The sequence below is a fragment of the Columba livia genome, chromosome 1, assembly GCF_036013475.1.
Source record: "Columba livia isolate bColLiv1 breed racing homer chromosome 1, bColLiv1.pat.W.v2, whole genome shotgun sequence".
Taxonomy (NCBI): Eukaryota; Metazoa; Chordata; class Aves; order Columbiformes; family Columbidae; genus Columba; species Columba livia.
In genome coordinates this window covers 1,005,135-1,022,113 of record NC_088602.1, presented here as the reverse complement: position 1 = coordinate 1,022,113, position 16,979 = coordinate 1,005,135, and the positions used below count along the sequence as shown (strand labels likewise).

The 16,979-nt window shown below is 49.1% G+C and overlaps 2 protein-coding genes across 18 annotated transcripts in view; one reads left to right on the top strand and one right to left on the bottom strand.

Annotated features, from left to right (window-relative positions):
• Window positions 1–16,979, bottom strand: part of LOC110355742 (gastrula zinc finger protein XlCGF52.1-like) — a 163,636-nt gene that overhangs the window by 26,910 nt on the left and 119,747 nt on the right. The window lies entirely within an intron of this gene.
• LOC106145902 (gastrula zinc finger protein XlCGF57.1-like) overlaps window positions 1–16,979 on the top strand; it is a 185,860-nt gene that overhangs the window by 138,348 nt on the left and 30,533 nt on the right. For 6 of the 16 annotated variants that reach the window (XM_065049617.1, XM_065049618.1, XM_065049609.1 and 3 more), the window contains 2 exons: window positions 276–383; window positions 551–3,419. The exons of 8 other annotated variants lie outside the window; for them this stretch is intronic. In XM_065049617.1, coding sequence (XP_064905689.1) covers window positions 276–383; window positions 551–2,871 — 2,429 coding nt within the window. In that variant the 3' untranslated portion in view covers window positions 2,872–3,419. Of the gene's footprint in view, window positions 1–275; window positions 469–550; window positions 3,420–16,840; window positions 16,966–16,979 lie in introns of those variants that run through there. 2 more of the 16 variants (XM_065049623.1, XM_065049622.1) reach the window with 2 other exon arrangements.

The window sequence follows — 16,979 nt, the reverse complement described above, 5'->3', positions numbered from 1 at the left end:
CCCCGCAGTACAGAAATGCTTCCTCGTGTCCAGTCTAAACCTCCCAGGTGCAGCTTTGAGCTGTTCCCAAGTGTCCTGTCTGCAGGAGAGTGGCTGAGGTGACGGGGGCAAGGCAAGAGGAGGCTGTAGGTGCAGGGACAGTGAGGACGAAGCAGCAGTCTGGCAGGGACAGGAGAGAGGAGCGGGGTGGGGGGATGCTGGGGCTGTGGGTGCGGGGGCCGGTGCTGCTGTCCCGGCAGTGCGGGAGAGGGGGCTTCTCTCTGTGCCCCGGACAGGCTGGGCCAACATCAAACCAGAGATCATCTGCAAGATGGAGCGAGAAGAGACACCGTGCATGCCAGAGCGCCCCAGGGAACAGCAGATGCACCAGAGCCCTGTGCCAGGTGGGTATTGGGGATTTGCGGGGCTGCTGGAGTGTTCAAGTTTCACTGTCGTCTTGCCCCAGGCGCTCAGTGCACCAGGAAAAAGGTGAGACTGACGGGGTGCCTGTGCTGTTTCCCATGTGTCCATCCTGTCCCCAGCAGTGAACCTGGTCTCTCTTCCCCTGCAGCCATCGTCCCCAGGACTCAGAGGGAGGCCGAGGGGGTCCCCAAGGAGCTGCTGAGACCCACCACCCTGCTCCCGGGAGTGCCAAACGTGGGCAGGAGGTGGCAGGAGAGCTCTGCCTGTGACCAGCAAGGTGGGAGCCAGGGGAGCCGGTTGCCGTATCCCCACTTCCCCGGCCTCACAGACCACTGGTCGTTGGAGAAGAGCCCCCCCACGTGCCCCAAATGTGACAAGATCTTCAAGAGCCAGTCAGTGCTGGATGTCCATGTGTGGAGCAACATGTGTGAGCGTCCCTTCCACTGCACCGACTGTGGCAAGAGCTTCATTTACAGGTCAAGAATGCTGACACACCAGCTCATCCATACTGGGGAGAAGCCCTTCACCTGCACTGACTGTGGCAAGAGCTTCCGGTCAAAGAGGACCCTCACAATCCACCAGCGCATCCACACTGGGGAGAAGCCCTTCACCTGCACCGACTGTGGCAAGAGTTTTGTCCAAAGGCAGCACCTGACGAGTCATCAGCGCATCCACACTGGAGAGAAACCCTTTGCCTGCAGCGAGTGTGGCAAGAGCTTCAGGTATAGGGAGAACCTGCTCAGACACCATCGCACCCACACTGGGGAGAAACCCTTTGCCTGCACCAACTGTGGCAAGAGCTTTGTTCAGAAGCAGCAGCTGCTGAATCACCAGCGCATCCATAGCGGAGAGACGCCCTTTACCTGCACCAACTGCAGCAAGAGCTTCCAGTCGAAGAAGACACTCATCATCCACCAGCGCATCCACACTGGGGAGAAGCCCTTCACCTGCATCGACTGCGGCAAGAGTTTTGTCCAGAGGTCACAGCTGATGGGTCACCAGCGCATCCACACCGGGGAGAAGCCCTTCACCTGCATCGACTGCGGCAAGAGTTTTGTCCAGAGGCAGCACCTAATGAGTCATCAGCGCATCCACACTGGAGAGAAACCCTTCGCCTGCAGCGAGTGTGGCAAGAGCTTCAGGTATAAGGAGAACCTGCTCAGACACCATCACATCCACACTGGGGAGAAACCCTTTGCCTGTACCAACTGTGGCAAGAGCTTTGTCCAGAAGCAGCAGCTGCTGTGTCACCAGCGCATCCATAGTGGAGAGACACCCTTCACCTGCACCAACTGCAGCAAGAGCTTCCGGTCGAAGAGGACCCTCACTGTCCACCAGCGCATCCACACTGGGGAGAAGCCCTTCACCTGCCCCGACTGCAGCAAGAGTTTTGTCCAGAGGTCACAGCTGCTGGGTCACCAGCGCATCCACACTGGGGAGAAACCCTTCACCTGTACCGAATGTGGCAAGAGGTTCAGCTACAGCCAGAGCCTGCTGAGGCACCAGCGCATCCACACTGGGGAGAAGCCCTTTGCCTGCACTGATTGTGGCAAGAGTTTTGTCCAGAGGCAGCACCTGATGAGTCATCAGCGCATCCACACTGGAGAGAAACCCTTCACCTGCAGCAAGTGTGGCAAGAGCTTCAGGTATAGGGAGAACCTGCTCAGACACCATCACATCCACACTGGGAAGAAACCCTTTGCCTGCACCAACTGTGGCAAGAGCTTTGTCCAGAAGCAGCAGCTGCTGAGTCACCAGCGCATCCACACTGGGGAGAAGCCCTTTGTCTGCATTGAGTGTGGCAAGAGCTTCTGCTACAGGGAGAACCTGGTGAGGCACCAGCGCATCCATAGCATAGAGAAACCCTTCACGTGCACCAACTGCAGCAAGAGCTTCAGGGAGAAGAAGGCCCTCATCGTCCACCAGCGCATCCACGCTGGAGAGAACCCTTTTGTATGTACCAACTGCAGCAAAAGCTTCTGGCAGAAGAAGAGCCTCATCATCCACCAGCGCATCCACACCGGAGAGAGGCCATTTGTGTGCCTCAAGTGCAGCAAGAGCTTCAGCTACAGGGAGAACCTGCTGGGGCACCAGAGCATCCACACCAGGGAGAAGCCCTTCACCTGCACCCACTGCCCCAAGGCCTTCAGGGAAAAGAGGTACCTCACCATCCACCAGCGCATCCACACCAGGGAGGAGCCCTACAAGTGCAATGAATGCGGCAAGACCTTCAGGCAGAAGCGACGCCTGATGAGACACCAGCAGGTGCACCAAGACCCAGGGATTGTGCTGGAGGGTGTCCAGCAGAAGAGGGAGGGGCCTTCCCCAGCAGGGGGGCAGGCAGAGGCCAAGCCCTTCCAGTGCGGTGTCTGCAAGAAGTGGTTTTGGAAGGAGAGTCTCATGCTGGCTCACCAACGCACCCACGGCACCCCCAGCCTGCAGCCGCCTCCGCAGCCCGGCACCCCCTGAATCTGCTGCTGAGGGGCCCGTGGGGCGCTGGGAGCTGCTGTGGGGTGGCTGTGTGGGGATGTCCTGCGTTTTCTTTGGATAGAGTTAATTTTCCTCTTAGTAGCTGATATAGTGCTGTGTTTTGGATTGAGAATGAGAAGAATGTTGCTAATATGTGGATATTTGTTGTTGCTGAGTGGTCAAGGACTTTTCCTCTTCTGGTGCCCTGCCAGCTGGGAGGGGGCACAGCCGGGACAGCTGAAACAAAGTGGCCAAAGGGCTGTTCCTTACCATCTGATGTCATGGTCAGTACAGAAACTGGGGGAAGTTGGCCAGGGGCACCACAGCTCAGGGACGGGCTGGACATCAGTCAGCTGGTGGTGAGCAATTGTGTTGTGCATCACTTGTTTTGTATATTCTTACCTCATCACCTTTCTTGTTATTCCCTTCATCTCTTATCCTATTAAAGCATCTTTATCACATCCAGGAGTTTTACACACATCACTGGATGAGTCTAGTTTAAGTTTTATGTTTATTTTTTAGCTTAAATAAATACATTTTAAACAGAATGATTCACTTAGAAAATAAGGTTGTGTAATTTGTAGTCTACTGTCCACTTCACGATACTTGGTAGCTAAATTTGCTGACATCTTAAACTGTGTGTTGTGAAGTTCCACTCACGTTCACCGAACTTGTGTCTACTTGAGTAAAATGAAGCAACTACAAAGCATCAACCTGCACAATAAGGCCTGTTTTTTATCTTATTGAGTAAAACAGGATCCACTTGAGGCAAATAATGTCTTTGAGGCCAGCATGAAGTGGCTACGGACTATAAAAAAGCCTGCAGCAAAAGAAGATAAGGGTCTGCCTGAAGACAGTGAACTAATCCAATGAGAAGCAAGAAGACCCCAGACTCAAATGTTACTATTGGACTGCATCATCACAAGCGAGGCAGGTATCATTATATATACTGTGAGGGTATAATTACCCAGGGACTTTTATGCTGGCCTCAGCAGCTCTGCGAAGGCACCCAGCTCAAGCCGACCCTGCTGCTGGACCACTCCATTCAATTGTTTATGAGCTTTGATGCCTGAGAGGTTGTTTCAAGAGACCTGGGATCCAAACTTTGGAGCCACCTCATACAAGGCTCCTGTTGGGGAGGTAAGCAGTTTGAGGTGCCAGATGGTGAAACTTTGAAGTCTGTGACTAAATTTGGATCCATCAACACCTGGACTCCGCTCTGAAAAGGAGTTTAGAGAGAAAGGGGTTCCATTCTGTACCTGGTGACTCAACGGGAGGGCCTCCCTCTATCCTTGCACATCTCCTGTCCCTCTCTAAATCACTCTAAAACAACTCTCACCCAATTCTCCTTGGCATATTTCCCCCATGCAGGAAGTACTGGAGTAAACCTTGACATTGAACTCTGTTAAGTTGCACCTTGTTTTAAGTTATCTCAGTGTGCTCCGTGGCAAGCAGGACCCAAGCCTGGCAGTATTCAAGAAGCATTTGGATGATGCTCTCAGGCACATGGTGTGAATTTGAGTGTTGTCCTTTGCAGGGACAGGAGTTGGACTCGATGATCCTTGTGGGTCCTTTCCAACTCAGGACATTCTATGAGTCTATGACGATGGGGCCAGTACCCTGGAATTAGATGGCAGGGAAGCAAAACAGCTGGGATCCCTGTCTAGGGACGGGGCATTGACAAGGCGACTGAGAAAGACACAAACCCTCAGGCTCTGGAGGTGACTTCTGTCAGGTGTGAGGCAAACACAGCCCTTCAAGGGAGATGTGACCTGTCACCCAGGCAAGTGGACCACCATGGAGAAGCATCCAATGTTTGATGGAATTAGCTGTGCTGGAGGTGATTTATAATGATCCAAATAATGAGGATTTACCAACATCATCTGGATCTGGATCTCACATGGCGGAAGTTTCTACAGAGTGCACTGTTGTCGTATACCAACCCATTGGCAGTGATATCCTGGAGAGAGAAAGTGAGGGGCAAAGTATGGATGAATTGGCCATGAGCTCCAGTGGGGGTCCTGGCCATGGGCAGGTCCTGGCTGCCCAGTTGGCTGCCCAACACTCTTGGAAAAACAGGGAGGTCTCAGTTGTTCAAGTGCCACCAGCTCTACCCTCACACGGAGACGGGGCTTCGGGAAGGAGCAGAGTGAATCCAGGGAAAAGGGGGTGCCCCCCGACAGAGAGCCTAGGGAGTCCAGAGGGGCCAGCAGGGCCCACAGGGACAGGAGCTACGTGTACGACACCTCCAGTCTCTCTCTACGCAGGAGGAGGAAAACACGTTGCTGCACCCCGGCCCCTCCGGCGGGACCCACGGGCAGCACCCCCTCCTCAGCCGGCGGGCAGGGCTGCCCAGCGCGGACAGGGCAGGGGCTGAGGGGCTGCGGCAGGCTCTGGGGGTCTCTCCCAGCACTCACCACGTCTCCAGGGTCAAAGTGGGTTTCTCCACTCCTCCCACTGCCTGGGGAAGGTACCAAGGGAGCAGACGGAGTGAGGGCCAGCAGCCCCCAGCACAGCCCCGGCTGGTCAGGGCCATCTTGAGATAGCGGTGTGTGCTCATCCTGGACACACACAAGCAGAACTCTGCCTTGTTCTCCACCCTCCTGCAGATCAAACAGGAACAGACATGATGTCTTAACAGCCAGAGGCACCTCTGAGTGAGCTCTGTGGGGAGGAACTGCAGCGGCAGCATACACTAGTGCCATGGCTTTATTGTCACCCTGCAATCAAAACTTCAACAGATAATTGGCACCCAATGCGGGGCTGTCGTGGTTTGATCGTGGGGAGACAATCAAAACCGTGGCAGATGTTTTCCCTTCACCCTTTTTCCCCCTTCCCCCTTCAGCGCCAACCCCCCGCCTCCTTCCCCCTCCTTCTCACTGGGATTTGGGGAGGACAGGAAAAGAGAAAAGTACAGGAAAAGAGAAAAGTAAAGGAAAAGAGAATTGGGAAACTTGAAAACATTTACTAAGACTGCGAAAACCAACACAGAGAAAAATAACACAGAAACAAATATTGTAAAAACAGTCCTGAAGTCCAGTAGGATCCCACAGTTGAACTGGAAACAGCACAAGACCTCAGCTTGCAGGAACAGCAGAACGAAGGAAAGCAGTCCGATGAAAAAGAACCGATGCGCTGAGCAGCCGATGCAGAAAAGAGAGCAAGCCAGTCCACGTGCTCTGCTTTTATATGCAGGAAATCGTGAATGGGATGGAATACCCCTATTGGTCAGTTCGTGGCCACATGACTAGGGCCAGTTCGTTCCATTGCTTCTCCCCCACTTCAGCCCAAAATGGGGCGGGGGGGTTTCACAACACCAGGATATTCCACCCCTTATTACATACCATTCACGGCCAATACAATCTAACTAATACAATCTAACTAATACAATCTATTAATACTATCTAATTACTTACAACTATATACATATATACCCCCAGGTGTAGCTTATTATTCTCTTAGTCCTTGGACCATCCCTTGGAAAAAAAAATCCATCTAAGTTCACTGATCACAACAGATGTAAATACATCAACTTTGAAGAAGCTGTCAGGTGCCAGTCGAAAAACTGTCTCTGGTTCCATCTGAAAGACTGATTAGACTTAACATGGAAATTAACATCATGCAATTCAGTCTTGACTATTTTCACCCAAAATCATATCTCCTTGTGGTACACACTGGACCTCTCCATCTCTAAGCATCATCCACCAGGTGCTGCCCGGTCCCTGGGCAAAGACAATCCCACAAATAGGCCTTTGCCTGAGGCAGGAGTGACCCAAACTGATTTTCCTAACATATTTTTCATGTGTACCACCGGGACTTTATCTCCTTCTACTGTATGCAGATTTACTGATTGGGCAGGCCCGGCTCGATTGGTTGATCCCCTAGTGTTGACCAACCAAGTGGCTCTCACTAGGTATGAATCCCAGTTTTTAAAGGTTCCACCACCCAGTGCCCTTAGTGTAGTTTTAAGCAAGCCATTGTACCTTTCAATTTTCCCAGATGCTTGTGCATGATATGGAATATGATATATCCAGTCAATGCCATGTTCTTAACCCAGCTATCTATGAGACCGTTTTTAAAATGAGTGCCATCATCTGATTCAATTCTTTCTGGTGTACCATGTCGCCAGAGAACTCACTCTTCAAGGCCCATGATCGTATTGCAGGCAGTAGCATGGGATACAGCATAAGTCTCTAACCAGTCAGTGGTTCCTTCCACCATTGTGAGTACATACCGCTTCCCCTGATGAGTTTGTGGAAGCGTTATGTAATCAATTTGCCAAGCCTCTCCATACTTATACTTTAAACACCACCCCCCATACCATACAGGCTTTAACCTTTTGGCTTGTTTGATTTCCACGAAAGTCCCACACTCATTAATAACCTGTGAAATGGTGTCCATAGTCAAATCCACCCCCTGATCGTGAGCCCATTTATAGGTTGCATCCCTACCTTGATGCCCTGAGGCATCATGGGCTCACTTTGCTAAGAAAAGTTCACCTTTATGTTGCCAGTCCAAATCTACTTCAGCAACATGAATCTTAGCAGCTCGGTCTGCTTGCTGGTTGTTACGATGTTCCTCAGTGGCTCGACTTTTAGGGACAGGAGCATCTACATGGCGAACTCTCACAGGCAACTTTTCTAGACGAGCAGCAATGTCTCGCCACAGTGTGGCAGCCCAAATGGGTTTGCCCCTGTGTTGCCAGCTGTTTTTCTTCCATTGCTGCAGCCACCCCCACAAGGCATTTGCCACCATCCATGAATCAGTATAGAGGTACAGTACTGGCCATCTTTCTCTTTCAGCCATGTCCAGTGCCAGCTGGATGGCTTTCACTTCGGCAAACTGACTGGATTCACCTTGCCCTTTGGTGGCTTCAGTGACTTGTTGTGTGGGACTGCACACAGCAGCTTTCCACCTTTGATGTTTACCTATAAGGCGGCAGGATCCATCTGTGAACAGGGCGTATCGCTTTTCGGTCTCTGAAAGGGTATTGTATGGGGGTACATCTTCAGCACACGTTACTTCTTCTTCCTCAGGGGACATCCCAAAGTCTTTACCTTCTGGCCAGTCAGTGATTACTTCCAAAATCCCTGGGCGATTGGGACTCCCAATTCGAGCATGTTGCGTGGTCAACACAAGCCATTTACTCCACATAGCACCAGTTGCGTGATGTGTGGAGGAGACCTTTCCTTTAAACATCCAGCTCAGCACCGGCAGTCGAGGTGCCAGGAGGAGCTGTGCTTCAGTACCGATCACTTCTGAAGCAGCGCGGACTCCATCATAAGCTGCAAGTATTTCCTTTTCAGTTGGAGTATAATTGGCCTCAGACCCTTTGTATCCTCAACTCCAAAAACCTAAGGGTCGACCTCGGGTTTCTCCTGGTGCCTTTTGCCAAAGGCTCCAGGTAGGGCCATTATCTCTGGCTGCGGTGTAAAGCACATTCTTAACATCTGGTCCAGTCCGAACTGGTCCAAGGGCCACTGCATGAGTTATCTCACGCTTAATCTGCTCGAAAGCTTGGCGTTGTTCAGGGCCCCACTCAAATTGGTTTTTCTTACGAGTCACCTGATAGAGAGGGCTCAATATCTGGCTGTAGTCAGGGATATGCATCCTCCAGAAACCTACAACCCCCAAGAAAGTCTGTGTCTCCTTCTTATTAGCAGGTGGAGACATGGCTGAAATCTTATTAATCACCTCCACTGGGATCTGCCGCCGACCATCTTGCCATTTTATGCCTAAAAACTGGATCTCCTGAGCAGGGCCCTTGACCTTACTACATTTTATGGCAAAACCAGCATCCAACAGAATATGAATTATTCTCTCACCCTTTTCAAAGACTTCTCTCTCGGTGTCGCCCCATACAATAATGTCGTCGATATACTGCAAATGTTCTGGAGCTTTACGTTCTTCTAGCGTGGCTTGGATCAGTCCATGGCAGATGGTAGGACTGTGTTTCCACTCCTGGGGCAAGCGATTCCAGGTGTATTGGATGCCCCTCCAGGTGAAAGCAAACTGCGGCCTACATTCTGCTGCTAAAGATATAGAGAAGAACGCATTAGCAATATCAATGGTAGCGTACCACTTAGCTGCCTTCAACTCCAGTTCAAATTGCAGCTCCAGCATATCTAGCACAGCAGCACTCAACGGTGGTGTAACTTCATTCAGGCCACGGTAGTCTACAGTTAGTCTCCACTCATCGCTAGACTTATGCACTGGCCAAATTGGGCTATTGAAAGGTGAGCGAGTCTTACTGATCACACCCTGGCTTTCCAGTCGACGAATCAATTTCTGAATAGGAATCAAAGAGTCCCGATTGGTGCGATACTGATGACGATGCACTGTCGTGGTAGCAACTGGCACCTGCTGATCACCAACCATTAGCAGTCCTACAACAGAAGGGTCATCTGAAAGACCAGGCAAATCAGACAGCTGTTCAATTCTCTCAGTGTCCACAGCTGCTATACCAAATGCCCACCTATAACCTTTTGGGTCCTCAAAATACCCTCTCTTATGCCAAGACTATGCCAAGGATGCACAGAGCATCTGGGCCAGTCACAATGGGATGCTTTTGCCAATTTTTTCCAGTTAGGCTCATTTCAGCCTCTACAACAGTCAGCTCTTCGGATTCCCCAGTCACTCCAAAAATACTGATGGGTTGTGTCCCCTTACAGTCTGAAGGAATTATTGTGCACTGAGCACCAGTGTCCACCAAAGGCTTGTACTCCTGGGGGTGTGTTGTACCAGGCCATCTTATCTGTACAGTCCAGTAAACTCTGTTATCCCTTTCCTCCGCCTGGCTGGAGGCAGGGCACCTCTAATCTCGGTCTTCCACGCTCTCTCGGTGTGAATTAGAGGTTCCTTCACGAGCATCAGAATCTCTTTTGTAAAGAGGGGCAGCCCTTTTCCTAGAAGCCTTCCCTGTTAACTCATGCACTCGTTCTTGAAGTTCCCCAGTAAGTTTATTGTGTCACTTACTCATATCTTCTCCCTGCTCACGTAGGAAGGACCACAGTAAACCTCTGATGGTGGCCTGCCTGTGTTCTCTCTCTGGGGATTGGAAACACTTTCTCCTAATAGCTGAAACATTGGTTCTTACAAATCGTGAGTCATGTGTGTCTTCCCTGAGTGCTTTCATTTCTCTCAACAGCTTTTCAAAACAGTCAACAGTTGTTTCACTCAGTTTCTCCACCCTAGAGACATAAGCCCCTAGGGGATCAGAAAGGTTTTCCTCAAATTCCCGGAGATGCTCAGTCATGTCCTTAACGCTTTGCCTACCACCAGTTGACACGAACATTCCTGCTAATATCTTAGCATACGTAGGTGGTGCACTTTGTGAGAATCTGTGCCACATAGACCGTATACACTCAACTCTATCTGAATTCACCCCCTCCTGGTTATCTGGCCCAAAATAGATAATCTCTCGCACAGCTAACTCTCTCAGGAACTGGATACCTTGCTCCATAGTATTCCATTTCCTTGATGTGCATTGATGGTTATCCTTGTTACGAAATCTTGTTTTCATGGCTGTCAAGAGGTCCAGAGGGCCATGGAGTTGGGCTCACTGGCAATTGCCCTATCAAGGGTGGAATCCCTTGATAGAGATCCCAACTGTTTGGCTTCTCCGCCCTCCAGTTCTCTTGTGTCAGCCCCATTATCCCAGCATCAGAGCATCCAGGTTAACGTATTCTCACCATCTTTACGAGTACAGTCTTTTCGCAACTCTCTCAGCTCACTTGGAGAAAAAGACCGGGTAACGGTCACTTCCTCCCCTGATGATGCCCCTGGGGATGAATGTGGCCCCTTGCCATAATCTGCAGCCCGATTAGTCTTCCTAGTCACTTTCTTACAACCTGCTACTGATGCCGATATGGGCTTAACATTATCACTGGGCTTGTTTTTGCTGCAACAGGAACAATGCCCCATATTTGAGGAAGAAGCTTGAGCCTGAGTAGCCATGGTGTTTGTGACTGGGGAAGTGGCATCCAGTACACGTGGAATTGCTTGCCCCAGGGGTGGAAACACAGTCCTGCCATCTGCCATGGACTGATCCAGAACATGCTGGAACAAGGTAAAGCTCCAGAACACTTGCAACATATTGATCATCGTATGGGGGCAACACAGTGAAAGAAGTCTTCGAGAAAGGTGAGAGAATAATTCAAATTATTTTGGATGCTGGTTTTGCCATAAAACGAAGCAAGGTCAAGGGACCTGGCACGAGAGATCCAGTTTTTAGGAATAAATTGGCAAGATGGTCGTCGTCAGATCCCAGTGGATGTGATCAACAAAACTGCAGCAATGTCTCTACCTGCTAATAAAAAGGAGACACAGACTTTCTTGGGTGTTGTAGGTTTTTGGAGAATGCATATTCCTGACTACAGCCAGATTATGAGCCCTCTCTGTCGAGTGACTCGTAAAAAGAACCAATTTGAGTGGGACCTGGAACAACGACAAGCCTTTGAACAAATTAAGCGTGAAGTAACTCATGCGGTGGCCCTTGGATCAGTTCGGACTGGACCAGATGTTAAAAATGTGCTCTACACCACAGCTGGAGATAATGGACTTACCTGGAGCCTCTGGCAGAAAGCACCAGGAGAAACCTGAGGTCGACCCTTAGGTTTTTGGAGTCGAGGATACAAAGGATCTGAGGCCAACTATACTCCAACTGAAAAAGAGATACTGGCAGCATATGAAGGAGTCCAAGCTGCTTCAGAAGTGATCGGTGCTGAAGCACAGCTCCTCCTAGCACCTCGACTGCCAGTGCTGAGCTGGATGTTCAAAGGGACGGTTCCCTCTACATATAATGCAACTGATGTTAAGTGGAGTAAATGGATTGCATTGATCACGCAACGAGCTTGAACTGGATATCCCAATCACCCATGGATCTTAGAAGTGATTACAGACTGGCCAGAAAGTAAAGACTTTGGGATGTCTCCAGATGAGGAGGAAGTAACGCGTGCTGAAGAAGCACCACCATATAATATACTTTCAGAGACTGAAAAGCAGTATACACTGTTCACAGACAGATCCTTTGGTCTTGTAGGAAAACATTGAAGGTGGAAAGCTGCTGTGTGGAGTCCCACACAACAAGTTACAGAAGCCACTGAAGGACAAGGTGAATCTAGTGAATTTGCAGAAGTGAAAGCCATCCAGCTGGCTTTGGACATTGCTGAACGAGAAAAGTGGCCAGTACTTTATCCCTATACTGACTCATGGATGGTTGTCGGGGATTGGCTCAAGGAGCACGGACATGAGTCCACCAAGCAACTGTACGAGCAGAGCCCATTTTAGTTGACATAAGTAGGCCTTAGTTAGCTTGTCTATTAGGCCGTGGGAAAGGGGGGAACGGAAAAGTACTAACTAAGGCAGGGTCAGGATATCCTTGAAGAGATAAGAGTCAGAAGAATGCGGGATGCGCATAGCTAGCTAAACCCAAGTAGGTGGAGTAAGTAAATGTAACCTTTTAGTGCTTAGCCTATTAGATAGAGACAAGTATGCATAATTATGGTATTTGGTATAAATGCACGCTATCTCGGGCAATAAAGTTGAAGTATGCTTTTTCACTCATATTGAGTCGGCTGCATTTCTTCCTCCGTCCGCTCGGGTCTGGAACTCTGATGGGATTTCTTCCTGCAGATGGTAGCAAATGCCTTGTGGGGGTGCCTACAGCAATGGAAGAAAAGCAACTGGCAGCGCAGAGGTAAACCCATTTGGGCTGCCACACTGTGGCAAGACATTGCTGCTCGGCTAGAGAGCCTGCCTGCCACTGAGGAACATCTAAACAACCAACAAGTGGATCAAGCTGCTAAGATTAAAGTAGCTGAAGTGGACTTGGACTGGCAACATAAAGGTGAACTTTTCCTAGCTCGGTGGGCCCATGATGCTTCAGGGCATCAAGGTAGAGATGCAACATATAAATGGGCTTGCGATCAAGGGGTGGACTTAACTATGGACACTATTTCACAGGTTATTCATGAGTGTGAAACTTGTGCCAAAATCAAACAAGCTAAACAATTAAAACCTGTATGGTATGGGGGGGCGATGGTTAAAGTATAAGTATGGAGAGGCTTGGCAGATTGATTACATTACACTTCCACAACCACATCAAGGTAAGCGTTATGTACTTACAGTGGTGGAAGCAACTAGCGGATGGTTGGAAACACGTGCCGTACCCCATGCTACAGCTCAAAATACTATCTTGGGCCTTGAAAAGCAAGTCCTTTGGTGACACGGCATGCCAGAAAGAATTGAATCAGACAACGGTACTCATTTCAAAAACGGTATTATAGACAATTGGGCCAAAGAACATGGTAGTGAGTGGGTGCATCATATTCCATATCATGCACCAACCTCTGGAAAAACTGAAAGGTACAATGGTTTGTTAAAAACTACATTAAAGGCACTGGATGGTGGAACCTTTAAAAACTGGGATTCACATTTAGCAAAAGCCACTTGGTTGGTCAACACTAGGCCTGCCCAATCAGAAATTCTACGTACTGGAGGAGGAGATAAAGTCCCTGTAGTACACATGAAAAATATGTTAGGAAAGGCAGACTGGGTTACTCCTGCCTCAGGTAAAGGCAAACCCATTCATGGGATTGTTTTTGCCCAGGGACCTGGCAGCACCTGGTGGGTGATGCTTAAGGATGGAGAAATTCGGTGTGTACCTCAAGGGTATTGGATTTTAGGTGAAAATATTCAATACTGAACTGCATGATGTTAATTGCCGTACTAAGAGTGTTTAATAAGTGTCTTTCAGATCAAGACAGTGGTGATGAAACCAGAGCTAGCTTCTTTGAGTGGTGCCTGACAACTTCTTCAAAGTTGATGTCTTTAACCCATAAACAATGGTCATGAGATGCACTAGATGTACCATTTTTCCTGCCCTGGGAGACTGTTGTGATAAATGAACTTAGTTAAACTTTTCAAAGGATGGTCCATGGATTAAGAAAATTATTAATTACTCCTGTATATATATATACATATATATATATATATATATATATTTATATATATTAGTAGTGATTAATTAGATTGTATTGATAAGGTTTAAGTATACTGTGAATAGCATGTTATAAGGGGTGGAATGTCCTGGTTTTGTTAAAAACAAGTTTCTCTTTTAGTGAATTTGCCTTCTTAGTGAATTTTAGTGAATAAAGCCTTCTTATTAGCTGCATTTTCCTGAAAAGCCAGATACATGTTTTGGTAGACATAGCAATGGAATGCGAAGTCACTGATGAGGATGGATGCACATCTCGTGAGAGGGGCAACAAGAAACAGGTGACCTAAAACCGACCAACTGAAGTATTCCATCCCATTCACGTGATACTCCATATAAAAGTGGGAGGTCACGAGGATTTTGTCCCTTTTCCTTATGGCTGACATCAGGAGGGGACCTAGTGAGTCATCCCTGCAAACTGAGGCCTAGTGACAGACTGAATCCCGTTCCGGTTGGCTGCAGAATCCAGTCCAGGACTTCGGGTGCCAGCCCTACATCTGCCAAAGCAGTTGCCGGGACTTTCAAGGTTGGTTTTGTATATTTCGTTTTATTTTCTCTATTTTTATCAGTAGCATTAGTTAAACATTTTTAACATTTCCAACTCTCTTCTCTTGGTCCTTCTTTCCCTCCAGATCACCTGTCCATAGTGGGAAGTGGGGAGAGGGAGAGGCTGAAGGGGGGAAGGGGAGAGAGGGGGTTAACAATACATCTGTCACTGTTTTATTGTGACCCTGCAATCAAAACCTCGACAACATTTTCAGCTTCTGGTGCCCTGCCAGCTGGGACGTGACACAGCCAGGACAGCTGCCCCAAAGTGGCCAAAGGCTTATTCCTTACCATCTGACGTCATGATCAGTACAGAAACTGGGGGAACTGGCTGGGGGCACTGCAGCTCCGGGTCTGGCTGGTCATCGGTCAGTGAGTGGTGAGCAATTGTGTTGTGTGTGACTTGTTTTGTATATTCTTACACCACCATCATTATCATTATTCCTTTCTTCTTCTATCCTATTAAACTGCCTTTATCTCAACCCATGAGTATTACACAGATCACTGGATGAGCCAAATTTAAGTTTTGTATTAATCATTTAGCGTAAATAAGTACATTTCAAATAAACTAATCACTTAGAAAATAAATTGTGTTATTTTTAGTATACTCTCTGCTTTGTGTTACTTAGTAGCTAAATTTGCTGAAATCTTAAACTGTGTGGTGGTGTCCTGTTTTTTTAACAATGGACATTATTGCACAGGTGTCACCGTTTACTGTAGGGCAAAAATAGACAAGAGGTGCTCTCTGTTAACCCCCCACCCTCCCCACTAAGGAAACGAAATAGGAGGAAAAGGGAGAAAGACTTACAAGTTGGAAAAGTTAAAAATACTTTAGCAATGCTACTAATAAATAGAGAAAATAATACAGAATATACAAAACCAAACTTGAATTTCCAGGGTTAGCACAGCCTCAGTGGAGCTGTCATCGCTGCAGCAGCTGCAGGGCAGCACCCGGAAGTCCTGGGCTGGATTCCACAGTAAATCAGAACTGGATTCAGGGATGCAGAGGGTGGAGCTATGCCTCGGATCACAGGTACGACAAGCAGGGTCTTCTTCAGATGCCAGCCATGGTTGAAAAGAGCGAGACCCTTGTGGGTCACCTATAAAGGGTGTTTGGGATGGAATACTTAGTTGGTCAATTTTAGTCATCTGTTTTGTTTGCCCCTCCTTGCAAATATGCCTCTCTCAGTTATGGGATGTGCAAATTATGAGTAGCCTTTGCTACCATAGCAATAGGTCTAAACCTAGGCCTCTTCTATACACCATTGATACTGTTACCCACTCTGGAGCAAACAGTGCCTGAAAAACAATTGACATGATAAACGCATCTTAACCATCTGCAAAATTAGAAAATATTTAAGATAAATGTTTATTGACCACCTGCAAAATGAGGGGATATTTTTCAAGTTTTAGATGTACCAAAATGGAGACAGAAGATTCAATAACACATTGTATAGGAACAGGGTGCTTAACTTATATTTAACTAGAAATTAATAGATGTATTGTAAGTAAGCTACAAGTAAATTACTTAGGTAAATGTGTACAATTGTGCCTACGTGAAGAGCTGCAGACGTGGAAAAGTCAGTCAGGGGACACAAGAAAATAACCTTGAATACTCCCCACCCAAGAGACTACAGTACCTGTTCGGGACGCTGGATAGCAGCAAAAACGGTGAAATAACTACGTGCACAGCAACACTGTGTTCATGAAGTAAAGATGCATTGTACATAAAAAATTTCCAAGACTGTAATTACTATGCAATAATAGTATGAATATAAACAACGGAAGACCATCCAGCCGTTGGAAGCACTTACGGTGGAGAATGCCAAGTGAAAGCCCACTGCTACTAATGAATAATGTCCCCTTAACAGGATAATTGCCTTTGCTGATAAATTTAACAGGGCGGAGTGGCACGACTACACCCCCCGTGCTCCACCATGTTAATGCAGGGATGTTTCAGTTGTTGCTGAGTAGTTAAGGACTTTCAAGCCTCAGTCACCAGCTGCCCCTGCTGTACAGACACCACCTTCATCTATGAAACCCCCTGTTGACATTGACCCAGAGTCCCACTGACACCTCAGCAACCGGCCCGCCCCCTCGGGCATTTCCCACATGTGCCTCAGTGCCCGACCATGTACCCAGGAATCCATTTCCCGGCAGATCTAGCGCCCCCTTCCCGTCCACCGCTGGGGTCTCTGCCGGGGTCCCCCACAGGGTCCCCTCGTTCCGGCTGCCGCCCGCCCCAAGCCCCACCAGGACGGCCGGGACCCGGTACCGGCCTCTTGCCCCCGCAGCTTCGGACAACGGCGGCTGCAGCACCGGCGGGGAGGAGGACGGGGGATCCGTGTGGCATGGGGTGGCGGGCAGGGCCAGGGGCCGCAAGGACACAGTGGTGCTCCCGGTGCCCGCCCCCCCGAGCCGAGCGGGGCGGAGCGGCAGGACTACACCTCCCGTGCTGCACCGGCGGCGGGCGGCCCTCCCGGGCTGACGCTGCCGGCGGCTCCCGGCGCCGCCTTTGTCCGTGCGGGGCTGGCGGCGCGGCCCCGGCGCAGGTAGGGGCGGCGGG